This window comes from Microcaecilia unicolor, chromosome 2, assembly GCF_901765095.1.
Source record: "Microcaecilia unicolor chromosome 2, aMicUni1.1, whole genome shotgun sequence".
NCBI lineage: Eukaryota > Metazoa > Chordata > Amphibia > Gymnophiona > Siphonopidae > Microcaecilia > Microcaecilia unicolor.
Window position 1 is genome coordinate 222,812,804 of NC_044032.1, and position 18,425 is coordinate 222,831,228.

The 18,425-nt window shown below is 45.9% G+C and overlaps 1 protein-coding gene across 7 annotated transcripts in view; it reads left to right on the forward strand.

Annotated features, from left to right (window-relative positions):
* Positions 1-18,425, forward strand: part of NMRK1 (nicotinamide riboside kinase 1) — a 55,402-nt gene that overhangs the window by 21,862 nt on the left and 15,115 nt on the right. For 6 of the 7 annotated variants that reach the window (XM_030192348.1, XM_030192354.1, XM_030192349.1 and 3 more), the window contains exons 5-7: positions 4,218-4,392; positions 4,479-4,550; positions 12,162-12,268. In XM_030192348.1, the coding sequence (XP_030048208.1) occupies positions 4,218-4,392; positions 4,479-4,550; positions 12,162-12,268 (354 nt within the window). The remainder of the gene's footprint in view (positions 1-4,217; positions 4,393-4,478; positions 4,551-12,161; positions 12,269-18,425) is intronic. The other variant, XM_030192351.1, reaches the window with a different exon arrangement.

Consider the following 18,425-nt stretch of genomic DNA (forward strand, 5'->3'; position numbering starts at 1 on the left):
ACTTGTTCAAGATGGTAAGAAGAACTGAAACAACCTAATTTTCAGCACCAAAGTCATCAGCGTCTTGTTTTTCACTGTAAGCAGTGGACCACTGACAGGAAACTGTCTGCTCCTGACTTGAGAAAACCACCGAAGAAGAGCATCTTCTACATTCTCAGCTTTTCCCACCCATTTATGTTTCCGGTGTGGATTTGTATTGTTTGCCAGTCTTCCAGAAGCTGGTCTTTCTGCTTCAAGATACGTGAAATTTGACCTGGGATTGACACCATATTCTTTAGCAATAGATGCTTGACTTTGTTTGTTTTCTAATTTTTTAAGAACTTCTATTCGTTCAGCTAGTATTAAAGCCTTACAGTTGCACGACGATGACAACCTCCAGTGTACACTCTAACAACATTCCTCGCTTATTCTGCCTGTGGCAGTTAACCAACGAGATTTCAAATTTACTGTCCCCTTTGTCATGCGCCAATTCAGCTTCCATATTCTGTGCGTGCGCTTATGCGGAGTCTTTCCTGCAGAGGAGCGGTCTTAAACCATGCATATAAGCGAATATTGCACTTATCAGTGGTGCGCTAAACCGAAGTTTGTCCCCATAGAAATTGATGGTGCCAAAAACAGGACCGAAGTACGGCATGCAGTTAAACAGAGCATGCGCTTATCCAACGTGCACGTAAATGGAGTGCACTGTATTGCCATACTGTGAATGTTTCTGGATATTAACCCTCTTACATGCCACTCAAATTGGTCAGAATTCACAAGCTAACCAGTGAAATGCACAATGCTATTAGGTTCTCCTTATCTATATGACCTTTTTCCTGAAACATCAAATAACATTTCAGCTTATTTTGTGACAAATTTTTTTGTTTAATTTTATTGTGTTTCAAATTTCAGGAGACATATCACATGTTTCAGTAATGAAATACAAGAAAAACTTATATCCAAACCATACATTTTAAAAATGACAATAAAAGTGAAAACAGAAACAATTGTATGTAAAAGGCCCTATAGCTCACAAGGAAATAGTGGTCGTAAAGCAAAAGACGGAAAAGAAAAAGCCACACACTAAAACCAGGCCCAACCCTATGAAAGACGTTATGGCACTTATTTTCGGTTGTGGATGTCATAAATGCTGAAAGGGGATGTCCATGTACTTGGAATATCCAAATCCCAATTTTGCAAAGGCAGGATATGGACATCTGACACAGCCATACATCCAATAGCAAGGGGGCGTGTTTTGGATAGGACTAGGAAGGGCCCAAAATCAGGATGTCCAACAGTGATTACTGAACGGGCATAAACGTCCCAGACTAAAAAAGAGGGCATCTTTTTGTAGACCTGTTTCAGGAAGGTCAAGGGTACAAAACAGGTTCTTTGATTGAACAGCTGGTCCATGGAGGAATTAAGGCATGACACATAAGTAGTACCTAAGTATTGTCATACTGGGACACTGTTTCCAACAGTGGCCAATCCAGGTCACAATACCTGGCAAGGTCCCAAAAAAGTACTAAACATTTTATACTACTTATCCCAGAAATAGTGGATTTTCTCCAAGTCCAATTAATAATGGTCTATAGACTTTTCCTTTAGGAAGCCGTCCAAACCTTTTTTAAACTCTGCTAAGCTAACTGCCTTTACCACATTCTTCGGCAATGAATTCCAGAGTTTAATTACACGTTGAGTGAAGAAATATTTTCTCAGATTCATTTTAAATTTACTACTTTGTCGCTTTATCGCATGCCCCCTAGTGCTAGTATTTTTGGAAAGCGTAAACAGACGCTTCACATCTAAATGTTCAGCTCCACTCATTATTTTATAGACCTCTATCATATCTCCCCTCAGCCGCCTTTTCTCCAAGCTGAAGAGCCTTAGCCGCTTTAGCCCTTCCTCATAGGGAAGTCGTCCCATCACCTTTATCATTTTCGTCGTCCTTCTCTGCACCTTTTCTAATTCCACTATTTCTTAATCCCCTAGTGGTTGCTGTCCCCGTCCCTCTCCCCTGAAAGTGAAACTGAAAGGGGATAGCAGACTTCATGACAGCTTCAGGTATTATAGGCATTCTTTAGAAAGGAGGAAGCAAGTCTGAGGAATTGCGTAGTAGTTTGTGTAATGGACTCTAAACCATGGGACCTAGGTTCAAATCCCATTTTAACTCTTAATTTTCTTTTTTTTTAATTGTGAATCTTCCAGGAACAGAAAAATACATACTGTACCTAAATATATAAACAACCTGCAAGCCTGAAGGCTGTTGAAGTGGTGTACATTCAGGTAGAGTAGGTATTATTTTTTTGTTCCTGGAGAGCTCACAGTTACAAAATAAGAGTTAAAGTGGATTTGAACCTGGTTCCTTGGTTTATAGTCCACTACACCAGGGCACCAGTTCACCATGGCACCTAGAAATTGGTGCCCGGGATTTCATACCCCCCAATATATATATATATATTTTTTTTTCATTCTTCAGCATTGCCTGTAACTGCTTCTTCCACCCTGTGCGGCGATCAGGCTGTGCATATACTTGAGCTGTTTGGTGCAGGATGTTCGTGAAGTCTCGTGAGACTTGAAACTGCAAGACGTCCCCAACTTCCTGTACCGCACGGCTCAGACGTTATGCCCAATCACCGTGCAGGGTGGAGAGAAAGCAGTTTCAGGCAGTGCTGTGAGCAATGAGTGAAGGCGGGAAGGGAAGCATGCAAGAGACTAGGGGAAGGCTGGAGGGGGGTTGTGAAAGAGGCTGAGTGAAAACTGGGGGGTTATGAGAAGAGACTGGAGGAAGGTAAGAGAGAGAAACTGTTTGGGACCCAGGCTAGATAGATGAAACAGAGAGGCAAATGCTTCTTTGTTTCAATTATGCCCTGACCAGCATGCTTTAGGAAGGGGAGACTATGACTTCTGCAATGTGATTAGCAGAGGCATCTTAAGGAACTGATAAAGTTTTTTTCCCCACAGGCACAAAATAGGAAAAGTAAATCTTAGTAAGTCAATTTATAAAAGAGCTACTGCTAAACTGGGAGGGGATTCCAAACCCCTCACCCAAAAAATCTTCACTGGGACAATGTTGGAAGGGTGGGAAAAGAGAAGCGAGAAAGGTCTTTAGACGCTGGCTCCTTGGATTAATGAAAATTTGTTGAGGCTGCCCCTCTGCTCTGCATCGCCATTTTCTAAGAAAGCTGCCATAAACATCCATGTCCCTTGCTTCCCCCCATTCATAACTTGGATGTTCCAGTTTGTAAAGTGGCTGTTTCATGCTGGACATCTCCAGCACACGGACATCCATCTGATGTATTTTCGAACAGGACATCGCGACGTATATCCTGTCAAAAATACATGCGAGATGATGTCCATTTGGGATGTCCTGATGTGGACATCCCTATTCCTGACTTGGACGTCCTTTCGAAAATGCCCCTCTATGTTAAATATAGCAACACAATGATGTGCACAACCTCCTATAAGTCAAGTGGGACCTTCAGAAGGTAATTTACTTATTAAGAACATTTTAAAAAGTTTGGGCTCCCAGAATACATACATACCCAGCATCTTGATATTTCACCAGGCACTTACAAGTAAATCAAAGGAAAAATTGTGCTCCAGTAGATGTAGCCTGGGAACGCAGAGCTAAGATGCTCTCACCCATCCTGAATACCCTTATAGCAGGAGTTCTCAACCCAGGCCTTGAATACAGCCACTTAACAATAATGTGGGTACAGAAACACTTGTCTACTGTGAAAGAACTCAGGACAAGTTCAACATGGTTGGCAGCATCTTGGGGACCTCTCATTTCCAGCAGAAGCTTTTTATTTATGATGGCACTGATCAATGCAAAACTCAGCTCTAGGCATAGAAACCCAATATGTTTCATTGTAGAAAGCTATTAATATGCTTATAATAAGGCTGTAAAATATTCAGTGTTGTTCTTGCAGAACATAGCTTTGACACCAAGGTGCTAGATTGTGCAGTACAACAAACCTGCTTTTGAGAACATGGCTCTCCTGCTGATTTTTGTACTTGCCTGTGCCTTTTCACCAGTGTAGGACTGTGTAAAAGAACTCAGATTTAAATTCCATCTTCCTCTTGCATGAATTGGAAACTTTTAGGGCTTGTTACAGTCTCTCTGTGCAGCTGGATAGACAGGAAGGAAAGGAATGGCATCAGTAAGTGAAATATGACAAAGCATAGAAAGCCTCTGTCTGAAATGACTCTCTTGGCTCCTTCATTTTCTTAAGTGCTTGACGCTCTCGATATGGAAGCAATGATGAGAAGAGTGTATTCTTGGCTCAAAAACCCCAAGAGGTCCCAGACGTCAGTTCAAGAGTATGCAACAGCGATCCCAAGTGACGATCAGGATGGAGCTCATGTTCACATTTTAATTGTGGAAGGTTTTCTTCTCTATAATTATAAGTAAGCAACCTCATCAAAACTGGAACATTTAAGTAGTTTGATATATGCAAGTTAAAAAGAGAGAAAACTTTAATCTGATGTTTTAGGCCGCTTGAGGAAGTATTCAACAGAAGATATTTTCTTACAGTTCCATATGAAGAATGCAAAAGGCGAAGAAGGTAAGCAGTCTTTAGTAGTTATTGTTATTGTCAATTGTGAAGAAAATGAGGGAGACAGTACCATCTTCATTGATGTTGTAGACTATGATTTTCTTAAGCCACTGTGACCCACAAAATGGAATGAGCTATGCATCATTGTAAAAGACAGTTCCTCTCTAGAAATGTTGTAGGAGCATTCCAAGGAGGTTAGATTGAGAACAGGAGATGGTACAAGGCTATCTAGCCCATTATATGGGTTGAAGCCAGTAGGCGGAGTCATAAGTACACCCAAACAATAGCAAACGCTATTGAAAGCAACAGTAAAAAAATTAGCATTATTCGCTGATGACATTCTATTTTACGTGGGCCAACCGATACACACTCTACCTATCATAATTAAAGAACTTGAAGTATATGGGAGACAAGCAGGATTTAAAGTAAATTATGATAAATCTGAATAATGGGTATTACAATAACAGAGGCAGAATGCACCTACTTGAAGGAAAAGTGCAGTTTTAAAATAACGGAATTGGGATTCCGGTACCTAGGAATAAAATTACCAAAGATTTACAGAATCTATATGCCTGGAATTATGAGCCCCTGCTTAGGTCAGTGAGGAGGGACTTGAATAGATGGGGGTCAGGTTGGTTATCGTGGTGGGGGCGGATAGCAGTAATAAAAATGAATATCCTGCCGAGACTTCTATTTTTGTTTCAAACACTACCCATCCTAGTACCAAATAGGGAGTTGACAAGATTGCAATCAGAACTAGGGAAATTTGCTTGGGGGCGGAAACCGGCTAGCTATCCAAGAGGATAATGTGGGGAAGAGTACAGGAAGGAGGGAGAGAAATGCCAAACATGCAATGGTATTACTGGGCAGGACAAATCACACAAATAGCAGAATGGTGTAAGGTAGATCTGTCACGCATAACCACATTAGAGCAAGTGTTTGTCAGAGAGGGATACCTGGAGGGACTCTTATGGGCCTCCATCCCAGAACAAAATTATGGGAAAATGACTTTAAACCCGTTTATAACACACTTGTTAACTCTCTGGGGAACCCTAAAAAATAAATTAAGGGGGAGGACAACAGAGATCCTCATATGCGTGGATTACGCAGGAGGAGGGATTCCCAGCGGGGAAAGAATCGAGGGTCTTCTCCACATGGTTTCAGAAAGGTTTGATCAGATTTCGTGACTTTATGGATGGAGGGCACATGAGGACATTTGAAGAGCTCCAAGAGAAATACGATTTACAAGAGACAGATAAATACGCATACATACAAGTCAACACTTTATCATATCAGAAAAATGGATAAAACACCCACCAGTAGACCATGAGAATTCGAAAATTTATGGGGAGAAATAGATGTGTCAGGCAGGGGAATTTCCAAGATATATGGTCATCTCCGGGGCCAAGATTTCAGAAAACATGCTTTTATGGAAGCATGGGAAAAAGACATGGGTCAGACATTAAGTGAGGCCGAATGGAGGAGGGTGTGTATTGAAGTTAAGAAAACATCAATATGTGTGTTGATCAAAGAAAATGCCTACAAGATACTAAGTAGATGGTATTATACGCCAGAAAAAATTAATAAAATGTATCCAGGGGCCTCTGCGGAATGTTGGCGGTGTGGGAAAGGGAAAGGTACATTTTATCATATATGGTGGGAGTGTACCAGATACAAGAGTATTGGAAAGAAATTGTGAACGAATTATCAATGGTCTTGGAGATTCCCTTTCCACATGAACCTAAATGGTGCTTACTTGGTTGGGGAAACCATAGAGGGCAAAATGGCAACAAAGAGTTAAGCGGATAGGGCTCGCAGCAGCGAAAACGGGTATAGCACGCCATTGGAAAAGTAAATTGGGGCCCACAAAGACTGATTGGAAGGTTAAGTTAAGGGAGCTCATAGAGCTGGACAAATTAACAGATAAAAGAATAGGGAGATACAACTCTGAAGCAAAAGAATGGACACGATTGCAGGAACTTTTGAAAGATACGGGGAAAGAAGAAATTGATACGATATCCTGAGGATTAAAGAAGGGGGGGAGGAGTGGGAGGAGAGGGAGGGGGGTGGAGGAGGGATGGGGGGGGGAAAAATGTATAAAATACAGATGAGCATTGTTACAATATTATGAGAAATGCAATGTTAAGTCATGTTATAACACAGTTGTGATATTTTGTTTTCAATAAAATTTATAAATTTAAAAAAAAAAAAAATTATTAGAAATAATGGACTGCCTATGCGTGGTCCATCTGTAAAAAGTCAAAAGTTGTTCTAGTTGGATAGGCAGTGCCTTAAAAGGTAGAGGACAAAAGATTTTATTTTTAATTATTTCACAGTTTATTTGAAAATGTCTAATATGTAGGTATAAATATCATGAACTCAAAACTGAATATCACTAAAACAGCTTCAAAAATTATTGTAGGTGGTGGAAACATAACTTAAAAGGCTGTATTTTGTGCTCATTTTTCTACACAGTTCTATACAATACAGTAATGCATGGCCAAATTTCAGTGAGGATATTCCGTGTACTGATCGATTCATCTTAACTGTTGTAATCTGCCTTGGGAAGCCTGGTATTATAAAGATTGGAAGTAAAATTAAAAACTCTCCTTTCAATAGGGTACATGGAATCACATCTTCACTTCATCTCTTGTGTACAAATGGATTACTCTGTTTTGATCATGTTTGAGGGACAAGTGGCTTTCATAAGTCAAAATAATAAAAAATATTTTCTTTTATGCAGGTCTTTCATTTGTTTAAACATAACTAAATGGACTATAAGCCCTAATGCAGTCCATTGGTTGTCTTATATTTTGTCCCTGTGATGACTTATACTGTGCCAAAACTGGAAATACAGTGAGACAGAATAATAGAATTCAGTAACATCAAAAACATATTAATTAAATTTGGGTAATAACTGAGAAAATACTGTTGAAAACTGACTTAAAGTAGAGAAAAAATATTTCACAGAACTGGAAAATGTTGGCACATTTAGAAAGATAGATAGAAACTCTGAATGTTGAGCACCTGATTCTCCTAACATGGTGTCTGTTTTAGTGGCCCTTTACCAGGAGAAAAGGAAATCTCTGCACGAATATAACACATGCTAGGGTGTCCCTATAACTAGTCCCTCCAAATGACACACTAATTACAATTTATAACAAATACATATGAAAAATTATTCCATTTTTATACTTCCTCTGTGTACATCCGTATGCTTCCCTATAACTAGTCCTCCAAATGACACACTAATTGCGATTATAACAAATTACATATGAAAAATTATTCCATTTTTATACTTCCTCTGTGTACATCCGTATGCTTCATAAGCTGGCATGTTTGAAAATATAAGTAAGATTAAATAAAAATACTACCAACAATAAAGTATGACATGGATGCAGCAGCTCATAGGTTTGTTTGCAATGTTTTGAGTGTACGCAGAACGATGGCTGCGCGGGGAAGAGGAAACTTAGATTAACTTAAGTGGCTTCAACTTTTTGACATCATGCCGTCTCATGTTCTCTATCAAACCTCCTGGGGGCATTCCTGCTCTTAAAGCACAACAAATGATGCATCCCTATATTAAAGGAGTACCCTCAAGCTTGTCTTTAAAAAGCTTTTTTCTGGTTTTGTGTGCCTTCATGCAATTGCTGAAGCTTCACAAATTTGTGAAAATACAGGGATTTTAGAACTGTATCACCAAATGTAGTACTTCAAGAGAAAACAAACTGCTGCATGATGATGGCTTTGTGTGAATGCTTGGAAACAGTTCATAAAACAAACAATCATGTCACTAGCTGTGCAATGGCTTGTCTTGTTATATTAGTGTAGAATTTTTCTAAATAGGATTGTGGTTGCCACTACCAAGATGGTTGATAAAATAGTCAAATTGAAGGGCTAATTCCAAAACCAGCAAAGTCCACTTTTAGCAAAAAAAAATGAGCTGTTTCTAACCAGTATAAAGAGGTGTGGTAGCTGTGTTAGTCCACTTTTAACGTTAATCAATAGAAATAAAACAAAATAAAACATGGAAAAGAAAATAAGATGATACATTTTTTATTGGATAATACATTTCTTGATTAGCTTTCAAAGGTTGGCCTTCTTCGTCAGATCGGAAATAAGCAAATGTGGTAGATGACATTATATATAAGTGAAACATCAAAGCACTTCAGTGACAGTCTAACAGGGTGGGGTGGAAAGGAGACATGCATGGGAACATCAAAGCATTTCAGTGATAGTCTAACAGGATGGGGGTGGATAGGTGAGAGGAGTGTGACAAACAGAGCAATACAACTTTATGGTTTATAATGGGCTAGAAAACCCAGATCCTTGTTAAGTCCTGTCTGCTGTGTGTCAAAATATTCAATCATTCTGACTTTAAAGGTCTTACGTTCCTGTATTGTTTTAAAGTTACCTTAAGGATTCTTACTATGAAATCACTGGTACAGTTTCTGGTTTTATAAAGTTCTGCCCCACAGGGGTGGGTGGAATCCTGGCTGGCACTGACTTTCTTCATGTGATGTCTATGTAAATTAAATCTTGTCTTTAGCATCTGGCTTGTTGCTCCAATATAGCATCCTTCCAGATGTCTGGCATGATAGGAATGCAACATGTTAAGTAGTCGAATCATGATGGGGTGTGATGGAACTTGCTTTGTCTCTACACCTTTGTTGGGTGAGACTAATCCTTACATCCACAGTGCTTAATGTAAACAAATGTGCGGTTACCTTACTGCTTTGTTTACTCCTTTCAACCACATATCCTGAGTTCTTAGTCAGATCCTATGGACCTTTCAGTGGCAGTTGAAGAGTATTTCCCTTACTCATCTAGAAACTTGGCATTTTAAAGAGTGATTCTATAACAGGGAGCCCACATGTAAGTGCTAGTTGGGCACGTGAGGGTATAAAATACCTGCAGTTTTGCAGGTAAGCATACACGCACATGAAGCTGCTAAACACTGTTGTGTATGGGAGGTGTGTAAATGCAAGGGAGTTATTCACATGGGCAGAGCATGGAAAGGGCATGAGTGGTGCTGCCACTTACTGTATGTGCGAAACTTACGGAATACTACTTGCCCTTACAGCAGTTTCATTAGGTCTGTACTGGGTTGTGCTTGTATTGTGAAGTGGAATCCAGGTGCTGTTATTGAACAAGCTCACACCACCCAGCATTAACACACCTAATAGAAGGCGTCCACTTATAGCATGGTCTCTTTCTATGCATACATTTACACCTCTTCACCAAGCAGAAACTGTAAAATACCTGAATAAAAGTAAAGTGTGTGGATGAGTGCTAGCCCCTGCCCAAGCCCACCCTGGAAACACCTCTGCTCAGCCCAGGCACACTTTTGCTTAGACAAGCTGCGCATAAATGTACATGCATATCGGAGGGAGGAGGAGGGCAGTTCTATACAAGTCTATTTCTGCACGTAAAGCACTTGAACCCACACAACTGGCAATCAGTCTCCCAACATGCGTAGTTTACTGCACGCCACAAATGTACCCTGACTCTGCTGTACCCATGTGGGTGTGTTTTTTGTCACTCTAGGGCAGGGATTTTCAACCCTCGGGACACACCTAGCCATTCAGGTTTTCAGGATATCTACAATGAATATGCATGAGATAAATTTGCATGCCCTACCTGCATTCAATGCTGCTACTACTACTAATCATTTCTGTAGCGCTACTAGACGTACGCGGAGCTGTACAATGAACATGTAAGAGACAGTCCCTGCTTGAGGGACAAACAGGACAAATAAGGGATAAGGGAATTACCCAAGGTAAGAATGATAAAACAGACGTGTACTAAACAAGTGAATAGGAGTTAAAAGCAGCCTCAAAAAGGTGGACTTTTAGCCTAGATTTGAAGACGGCCAGAGATGGGGCTTGACGTACTGACTCAGGGAGTCTATTCCAGGCATATGGTGCAGCAAGATAGAAGGAACAAAGTCTGGAGTTGGCAGTGGAGGAGAAGGGTACAGATAGGAGAGATTTACCCGATGAACGGAGTTCCCGGGGAGGAGTGTAGGGACAGATAAGAGTGGAGAGGTACTGACATGCTTGAATTGTATGCAGAAAAGGTATAAGGAGCCAATGAAGTAACTTCAGAAGAGGTCTAATATGAACATAGCAACACTGGTTGAAAGTAAGTCATGCAGCAAAGTTTTGAACAGATTAAAGGGGAGAAAAATGGCTTAATGGGAGACCTGTGAGAAGCAAGTTGCAGTGGTCGAAGCAAGAGGTGATGAGAGTGTGGATAAGGGTTTTGGTAGTGTGCTCAGAAAGGAAGAGACACATTTTGGTGATGTTATAGAGAAAGAAACAACAGGTTTTAGCAGTCTGTTGGATATGTGCAGAGGACGAGAGAGAGGAGTCAAAGATGACCCCAAGGTTACTTGCTCATGACACAGGGAGGATGAGAGTGTTATCCACTGAGATAGAGAATGGGGAAAGAGGAGAGGTGGGTTTAGAGGATAAGATAAGAAGCACAGTCTTGACAAATCTATCTCATGCCTATTCATTATGGATATCCTGAAAATGTGACTGGCTAGGTGTGTCCCAAGGACTGGGTTCAGAACCCCTGCTCTAGGGGGTACTCTTCCCCCCCCCCCCCTCCACGAAATCTAAGCACTTATCTCAGGAGTTGTCCAGCTAGGTCCCTTTGAAGCTGACTATTTTCCTTTAGAAATCTTCTCATAGTGTTGCTGTAACCCTAGGTAAGAAATAGCGAAGAAAACTATTATACTTTGTAGCTGCCAGAGAACGTAGGGAACTGGGTTCAATTCCCACTGCAGCTGCTTGTGACTCTGGGCAAGTTACTTAACCTTCCAAGTATCTGTATATAATATGTAAACTGCTCTGATTGTAACCACAGAAAGGTGGTATATCAAGTCCCATCCCCTTTCAGTGCAGTGCATTGTTCTGGAGTTTTTTTTTTTAATGTCATGTATTAATTCTGGATGGTGAATATAGATACTGTACAGCACTGAGCTGTATAATGTGAAAGAAATGGTCATCATCCTTCTTTGTGGTACCTATTTAGGGTTTAGTGCAGCAGTTCTCAATCCAGTCCTCAGGACACACCAAGCTAATCTAGTTTTCTGGATGCCCACAATGAATATGCATGAGAGAGATTTGCATGCACTGCCTCGACTGTATGCAAATCTATCGCGTGCATATTTATTGGGTATCCTGAAAAACAGACTGGCTTGGTGTTTCCTGAGGACTGGGTTGAGAACCCCTGGTTTAGTGAATACTTTTTTCACTGTAAGCTGCAGTAATATGAATCAACAGCAGAACTGCAATAAATGACATTTCCAAAAGCCAGCAGACCCTCCAGATTCAGCATTTTGTTCTGTTGTCAAACATTTCTAAAGCACAGCTGACTGGGGAGCAGAGCATTAAATGTGGTGAGGTTTTTTTTTTTTTTTTTTTTTCTACTATGCACTTGCAAGAAGAATGCCTAGTGCCTCTGGTCCAGAGAGGCAATTGATGTGCTCAGAATCCATGTATTGTAACCTGCTTAAATTCTATAGATCATATAGGATAGAATTTTCTTAAATGTATTGCATGCAACCATATAAAGCAGATGTAAAAAGCAGTTAATGTTTATGTTGTATAGTACCAGAATTTATGAACCACCAGACCCCTCAGGATATTTTGATGGACACGTGTGGCCAATGTATCTGAAGAACAGAAGCGAAATGCAGGAGGTTGCTCAGAACATAGGTATGATGTATGTGCACACATCGGGCTCTACTTTTGGCAGGTTGAGTAGAGTTTCCCCATCTTTGAGAACTACAGCAAGGTTGAGAAACTCCCTTATATGGTGGTTAAGCCCCACCCAGTGCATCCCAGGATACACCGAGCAGGGCGGGATGCTGCCATTTTGAGGTGGTGCTTGCAGAGGAGGGAGGGAGTGCTGGTCCCTCCTCCTCCTCCAACTTTAAGGTATGAAGGGAGGGGGTTGGGTTGGAGGGACCCCACCGTCAGCCCTCGAGGAAGTCACATCGGGCCTGTCGAGGGTCCCCACTGGACCATCAGGGTATTTGGGGGGGGGGAGTGGGGCTATCTGCATGGGGGGAATAAAGGGTCTGGGGGTCCACCAGACCTCTAAGCCCCCTTATGTTTGGCGGGATTTGTTGGTGGGGGGTTATGTGTTTGGCGGAGTGGGTTATTGGGAGGGTTTATGTGTTTGGGGAGTGAGGGATCTGAGGGTCCACTGGACCTCCAGGCCCTTGTGTTTGGGTCTGGATGGCCACCAGACCACCAAGGCTTTTAGGTTTGACATGTCTGAGAGAAAAACTCAGACCTGTCAAACCTCTTCTGTGGGAGGATTGTGCCTTGAGCACATGTCCAGGCACACTTCTCCTGCAGAACTGGAAACAGCTCCCTAATATTTAGTGCTTACATCACGCCTAAATTTGCATGTCATTAGCGCTGAATGTTAGGGAGCTGTTGTGCAGCGCTGGAGTTTTGAGCATCTATACATAAATGCTTTCCTTTCCTTTTCACCTCTCTTGCTTTCACTTGGTTTTATATATATAGTGTAACTAGCAGACGTGCATGAAAGAAGTTGATGAAACCCCGATGCCAACCTTTCTTAAGTTGCTATTCAGAATTATTCATGTGCTGCTGCATAACTTAGCTTCTCCGAGGACAAGCAGGCTGCTTGTTCTCACGACTGGGTGACGTCCGCGTCAGCCCCCATCAACCGGAAGAAGCTTCGCGGGCGGTCCGCACGCAGGGCACGCCCACCGCGCATGCGCGGCCGTCTTCCTGCCCATGCGCGACCGTTCCCGCCAGTTCCTTTTTTTTCCGCGACTGGAGAGAGTCGTGCCTTCGCCGCTCTCTCTGTTTCAGCCCCGGAAAAACCGTCGCGTTTACGCGAACTTCTTATTTTATTTTATTTAGTTGCCGCGCGCTCCACTTTTCTTTTCTTTTAAAAAAAAAAAAGAAGGAGCACGCGCTCCCATTTTCCCTCGTTTCTAGTGGGGGCGTCGCGTTGCGGCCTAGTGGCCGCACGGTCGATTTCTTTTTTCGAGGTGTGATTACCGCCACCATCGACGATTTTAACTTCGCCGACGCGATTTTTCCGTCGATGTCCTCGAAGGTCCCGAGTGGATTTAAAAAGTGTGGTCGGTGCGGCCGGCCGATCTCGTAGACCGACACCCACGCTTGGTGCCTCCAGTGCCTCGGGCCGGAGCACAATATCAAGTCGTGTTCTCTGTGTCTCGGTCTCCGGAAACGGACTCAGGTTGCGAGGCAAGTTCTTCGGGACCGTCTTTTTGGAACTTGCGCCGGCCCCTCGACGTCGACCTCGACGGCATTGGTATCGACGGCCGGTTCTTCGGTACCGGTATCGATGCCCGAGAAATCGGCACCGATGGCATCGACCCCAGGAGCACAGGTCCCGTCGGCCCTCCGGTGAAGGTAGGGGTGAGAGGCCGCGTGGGCAATCGGCCCCGGTCACTCCCTCGGCCCATGGCCCTCGGGACCGAACCCTGTTGGACCCGGTTCCTTGTGACCGAGGGGGATCGACCTCCTCCTCCTCTGCTCCACCTGGCGCCGATGACGGGCATCGGAAAAAATCAAAAAAGCACCGTCATCGGTCGCCCTCGATGCACCAGGGTTCCGGTTGCCGGCAAGGAGTCGACGCCGAAGCGTCCTCGTCGAGAGGAGAGATCCCCTTCGGTTGTGGAGGTACCGCCGCGTCAGGGTCCCAGCACTTCGGTGCCGTCTCCTGGACCCGAGCAGCTTCTGGCACCGACACCTCTACCGGCTCCACCGTCTTTCCCGGCAGCGGGCCTGGACGAGTGCCTCCGAGCCATCCTTCCGGGGATCCTGGAAGGGCTGATGCGCCAGGCTGTGCCGGCGCCGGGGGTGATTGCGCCCTCGGCGCCGTTGACTGTGGTGCCAGCGAGCTCTAGCCCGGTGCCGAGGCAGTCGACACCGCCGCCGCTTGCGGCGCCGGTCTCGACCGCCACGCAGGTGGAGTCCCCGTCGACGTCGATGGAGGGAGCTTCGTCCCCGCCGGCGCGGGAGTCCACCGCTCGACGACACCGAGGCCTCGGTGCCTCGACGTCGAGCCGGGCCCGGTTAAGGACTCAGCTACATGAGCTTATGTCCGATACCGAGGAAGAGGCCTCGTGGGGGAAGAGGAGGACCCCAGATATTTCTCCTCAGAGGAGTCTGCGGGCCTCCCCTCTGACCCCACGCCTTCACCGGAGAGGAAACTCTCACCCCCGGAGAGCCTCTCTTTTGCCTCTTTTGTCAGGGATATGTCTATCTGCATTCCCTTCCCCGTGGTCTCTGTGGATGAGCCGAGGGCTGAGATGCTCGAGGTCCTCGACTATCCATCACCACCTAGAGAGTCCTCCACGGTGCCGTTGCACAATGTCCTCAAAGAGACACTGCTGCGAAACTGGATGAGACCGCTATCTAATCCCATCATCCCCAAGAAAGCGGAATCCCAGTACAGAATCCACTCTGACCCAGAGTTAATGCGGCCCCAATTGCCCCATGACTCGGCGGTCGTGGATTCTGCTCTCAAGAGGGCACGGAGTTCGAGGGATACCGCCTCGGCGCCCCCGTGGCGGGAGTCTCGCACTCTGGACTCGTTTGGGAGGAAGGCCTACCAATCCTCCATGCTCGTGACCCGCATCCAGTCATACCAGCTCTATACGAGCATCCACATGCGGAACAATGTGAAGCAACTGGCGGACCTGGTCGATAAGCTCCCGCCGGAGCAGTCCAGGCCTTATCAGGAGGTGGTCAGGCAGCTGAAGGCGTGCAGAAAGTTCCTGTCCAGGGGTATCTATGACACCTGTGACGTGGCATCTCGTGCTGCGGCCCAAGGTATAGTGATGCGCAGGCTCTCATGGCTGCGTGCCTCTGACCTGGACAACCGCACCCAGCAGAGACTGGCCGACGTCCCTTGCCGGGGGGATAATATTTTTGGTGAGAAGGTCGAGCAGCTGGTGGACCAACTGCATCAAGCTCTCCCACCGGGCGCCTTCAGCATCCACCTCAGCAGGTGGACATTTTTCCCGGGCCCGGCAGGCTGCACCCTATTCTTTTGCAAAGCGTAGGTACACCCAGCCGGCCCGAAGGCCTCGTCAGGCACAGGGACAGCCCCAGCGCGCTCGTTCTCGTCAACAGCGTGCGCCCAAGCAGCCCCCTGCGCCTCCACAGCAAAAGCCGGGGACGGGCTTTTGACTGGATCCACGGGAACATAGCCGCCCTCAAAGTGTCCGTACCGGACGATCTGCCGGTCGGGGGGAGGTTAAAATTTTTTCACCAAAGGTGGCCTCTCATAACCTCCGACCAGTGGGTTCTCCAAATAGTGCGGTGCGGATACGCCCTGAATTTGGCCTCCCTGCCACCAAATTGTCCTCCGGGAGCTCAATCCTTCAGCTCCCATCACAAGCAGGTACTTGCAGAGGAACTCTCCGCCCTTCTCAGCGCCAATGCGGTCGAGCCCGTACCACCCAGGCAGGAAGGGCGGGGATTCTATTCCAGGTACTTCCTTGTGGAAAAGAAAACAGGGGGGATGCGTCCCATCCTAGACCTGAGAGGCCTGAACAAATTCCTGGTCAAAGAAAAGTTCAGGATGCTTTCCTTGGGCACCCTTCTGCCAATGATTCAGAAAAACGATTGGCTATGTTCCCTGGATTTAAAGGACGCATACACTCACATCCCGATACTGCCAGCTCACAGACAGTATCTCAGATTCCGCCTGGGCGCAAGGCACTTTCAGTATTGTGTGCTGCCCTTTGGGCTCGCCTCTGCCCCACGAGTGTTTACAAAGTGCCTCGTGGTGGTGGCGGCGTATCTACGCAAGCTGGGAGTGCACGTGTTCCCATATCTCGACGATTGGCTGGTCAAGAACACCTCGGAGGCAGGAGCCCTCCGGTCCATGCAGTGCACTACCCAACTCCTGGAGCTGCTGAGGTTTGTGATAAATTACCCAAAGTCCCATCTCCAGCCAACCCAGTCTCTGGAATTCATAGGAGCTCTGCTGAATACCCAGACGGCTCAGGCCTTCCTTCCCGAAGCGAGGGCCAACAACCTCCTGTCCCTGGCTTCGCAGACCAGAGCGTCTCAGCAGGTCACAGCTCGGCAGATGTTGAGACTTCTGGGTCATATGGCCTCCACAGTTCGTGACTCCCATGGCTCGTCTCCACATGAGATCTGCTCAATGGACCCTAGCTTCCCAGTGGTTCCAAGCCACCGGGAATCTAGAAGATGTCATCCGCCTCTCCACCAGTTGCCGCACTTCACTGCTCTGGTGGACCATCCGGACCAATTTGACCCTGGGACGTCCATTCCAAATTCCGCAGCCCACGAAAGTGCTGACGACGGATGCATCTCGCCTGGGGTGGGGAGCTCATGTCGATGGGCTCCACACCCAGGGTCTGTGGTCCCTCCAGGAAAAGGATCTGCAGATCAACCTCCTGGAGCTCCGAGTGATCTGGAACGCACTGAAGGCTTTCAGAGATCGGCTGTCCTGTCAAATTATCCAAATTCGGACAGACAATCAGGTTGCAATGTATTACACCAACAAGCAGGGGGGCACCGGATCTCGCCCCCTGTGTCAGGAAGCCACCGGAATGTGGCGTTGGGCCTGCCGGTTCGGCATGCTTCTCCAAGCCACATACCTGGCAGGTGTAAACAACAGTCTGGCCGACAGACTGAGCAGAGTCATGCAACCGCACGAGTGGTCGCTTCATTCCAGAGTGGTACGCAAGATCTTCCGAGAGTGGGGCACCCCCTCGGTGGACCTTTTCGCCTCTCAGACCAACCACAAGCTGCCTCTGTTCTGTTCCAGACTACAGGCACACGGCAGGCTAGCGTCGGAAGCCTTTCTCCTCCATTGGGGAATCGGCCTCCTGTATGCTTATCCTCCCATACCTTTGCTGGGGAAGACCTTACTGAAGCTCAAGCAAGACCACGGCACCATGATTCTGATAGCGCCCTTTTGGCCCCGTCAGATCTGGTTCCCCCTTCTTCTGGAGTTGTCCTCAGAAGAACCGTGGAGATTGGAGTGTTTTCCGACTCTCATTTCGCAGAACGACGGAGCGTTGCTGCACCCCAACCTTCAGTCCCTGGCTCTCACGGCCTGGATGTTGAGGGCGTAGACTTCGCTGCGTTGGGTCTGTCTGAGGGTATCTCCCGTGTCTTGCTTGCCTCTAGGAAGGATTCCACTAAAAAGAGTTACTTTTTCAAGTGGAGGAGGTTTGTCGTTTGGTGTGAGAGCAAGGCCCTAGAACCTCGTTCTTGCCCTGCACAGAACCTGCTTGAATACCTTCTGCACTTGTCAGAGTCTGGCCTCAAGACCAACTCAGTAAGGAATCACCTTAGTGCGATTAGTGCTTACCATTATCGTGTGGAAGGTAAAGCCATCTCTGGAGAGCCTTTAGTCGTTCGATTCATGCGAGGCTTGCTTTTGTCAAAGCCCCCTATCAAGCCTCCCACAGTGTCATGGGATCTCAACGTCGTCCTCACCCAGCTGATGAAACCTCCTTTTGAGCCACTGAATACCTGCCATCTGAAGTACTTGACCTGGAAGGTCATTTTCTTGGTGGCAGTTACTTCAGCTCGTAGGGTCAGTGAGCTTCAAGCCCTGGTAGCTCATGCTCCATATACCAAATTTCATCACAACAGAGTAGTGCTCCGCACCCACCCAAAGTTCCTGCCGAAGGTGGTGTCGGAGTTCCATCTTAACCAGTCAATTGTCTTGCCAACATTCTTTCCCAGGCCGCATACCCGCCCTGCTGAACGTCAGTTGCACACATTGGACTGCAAGAGAGCATTGGCCTTCTACTTGGAGCGGACACAGCCCCACAGACAGTCCGCCCAATTGTTTGTTTCTTTCGACCCTAAC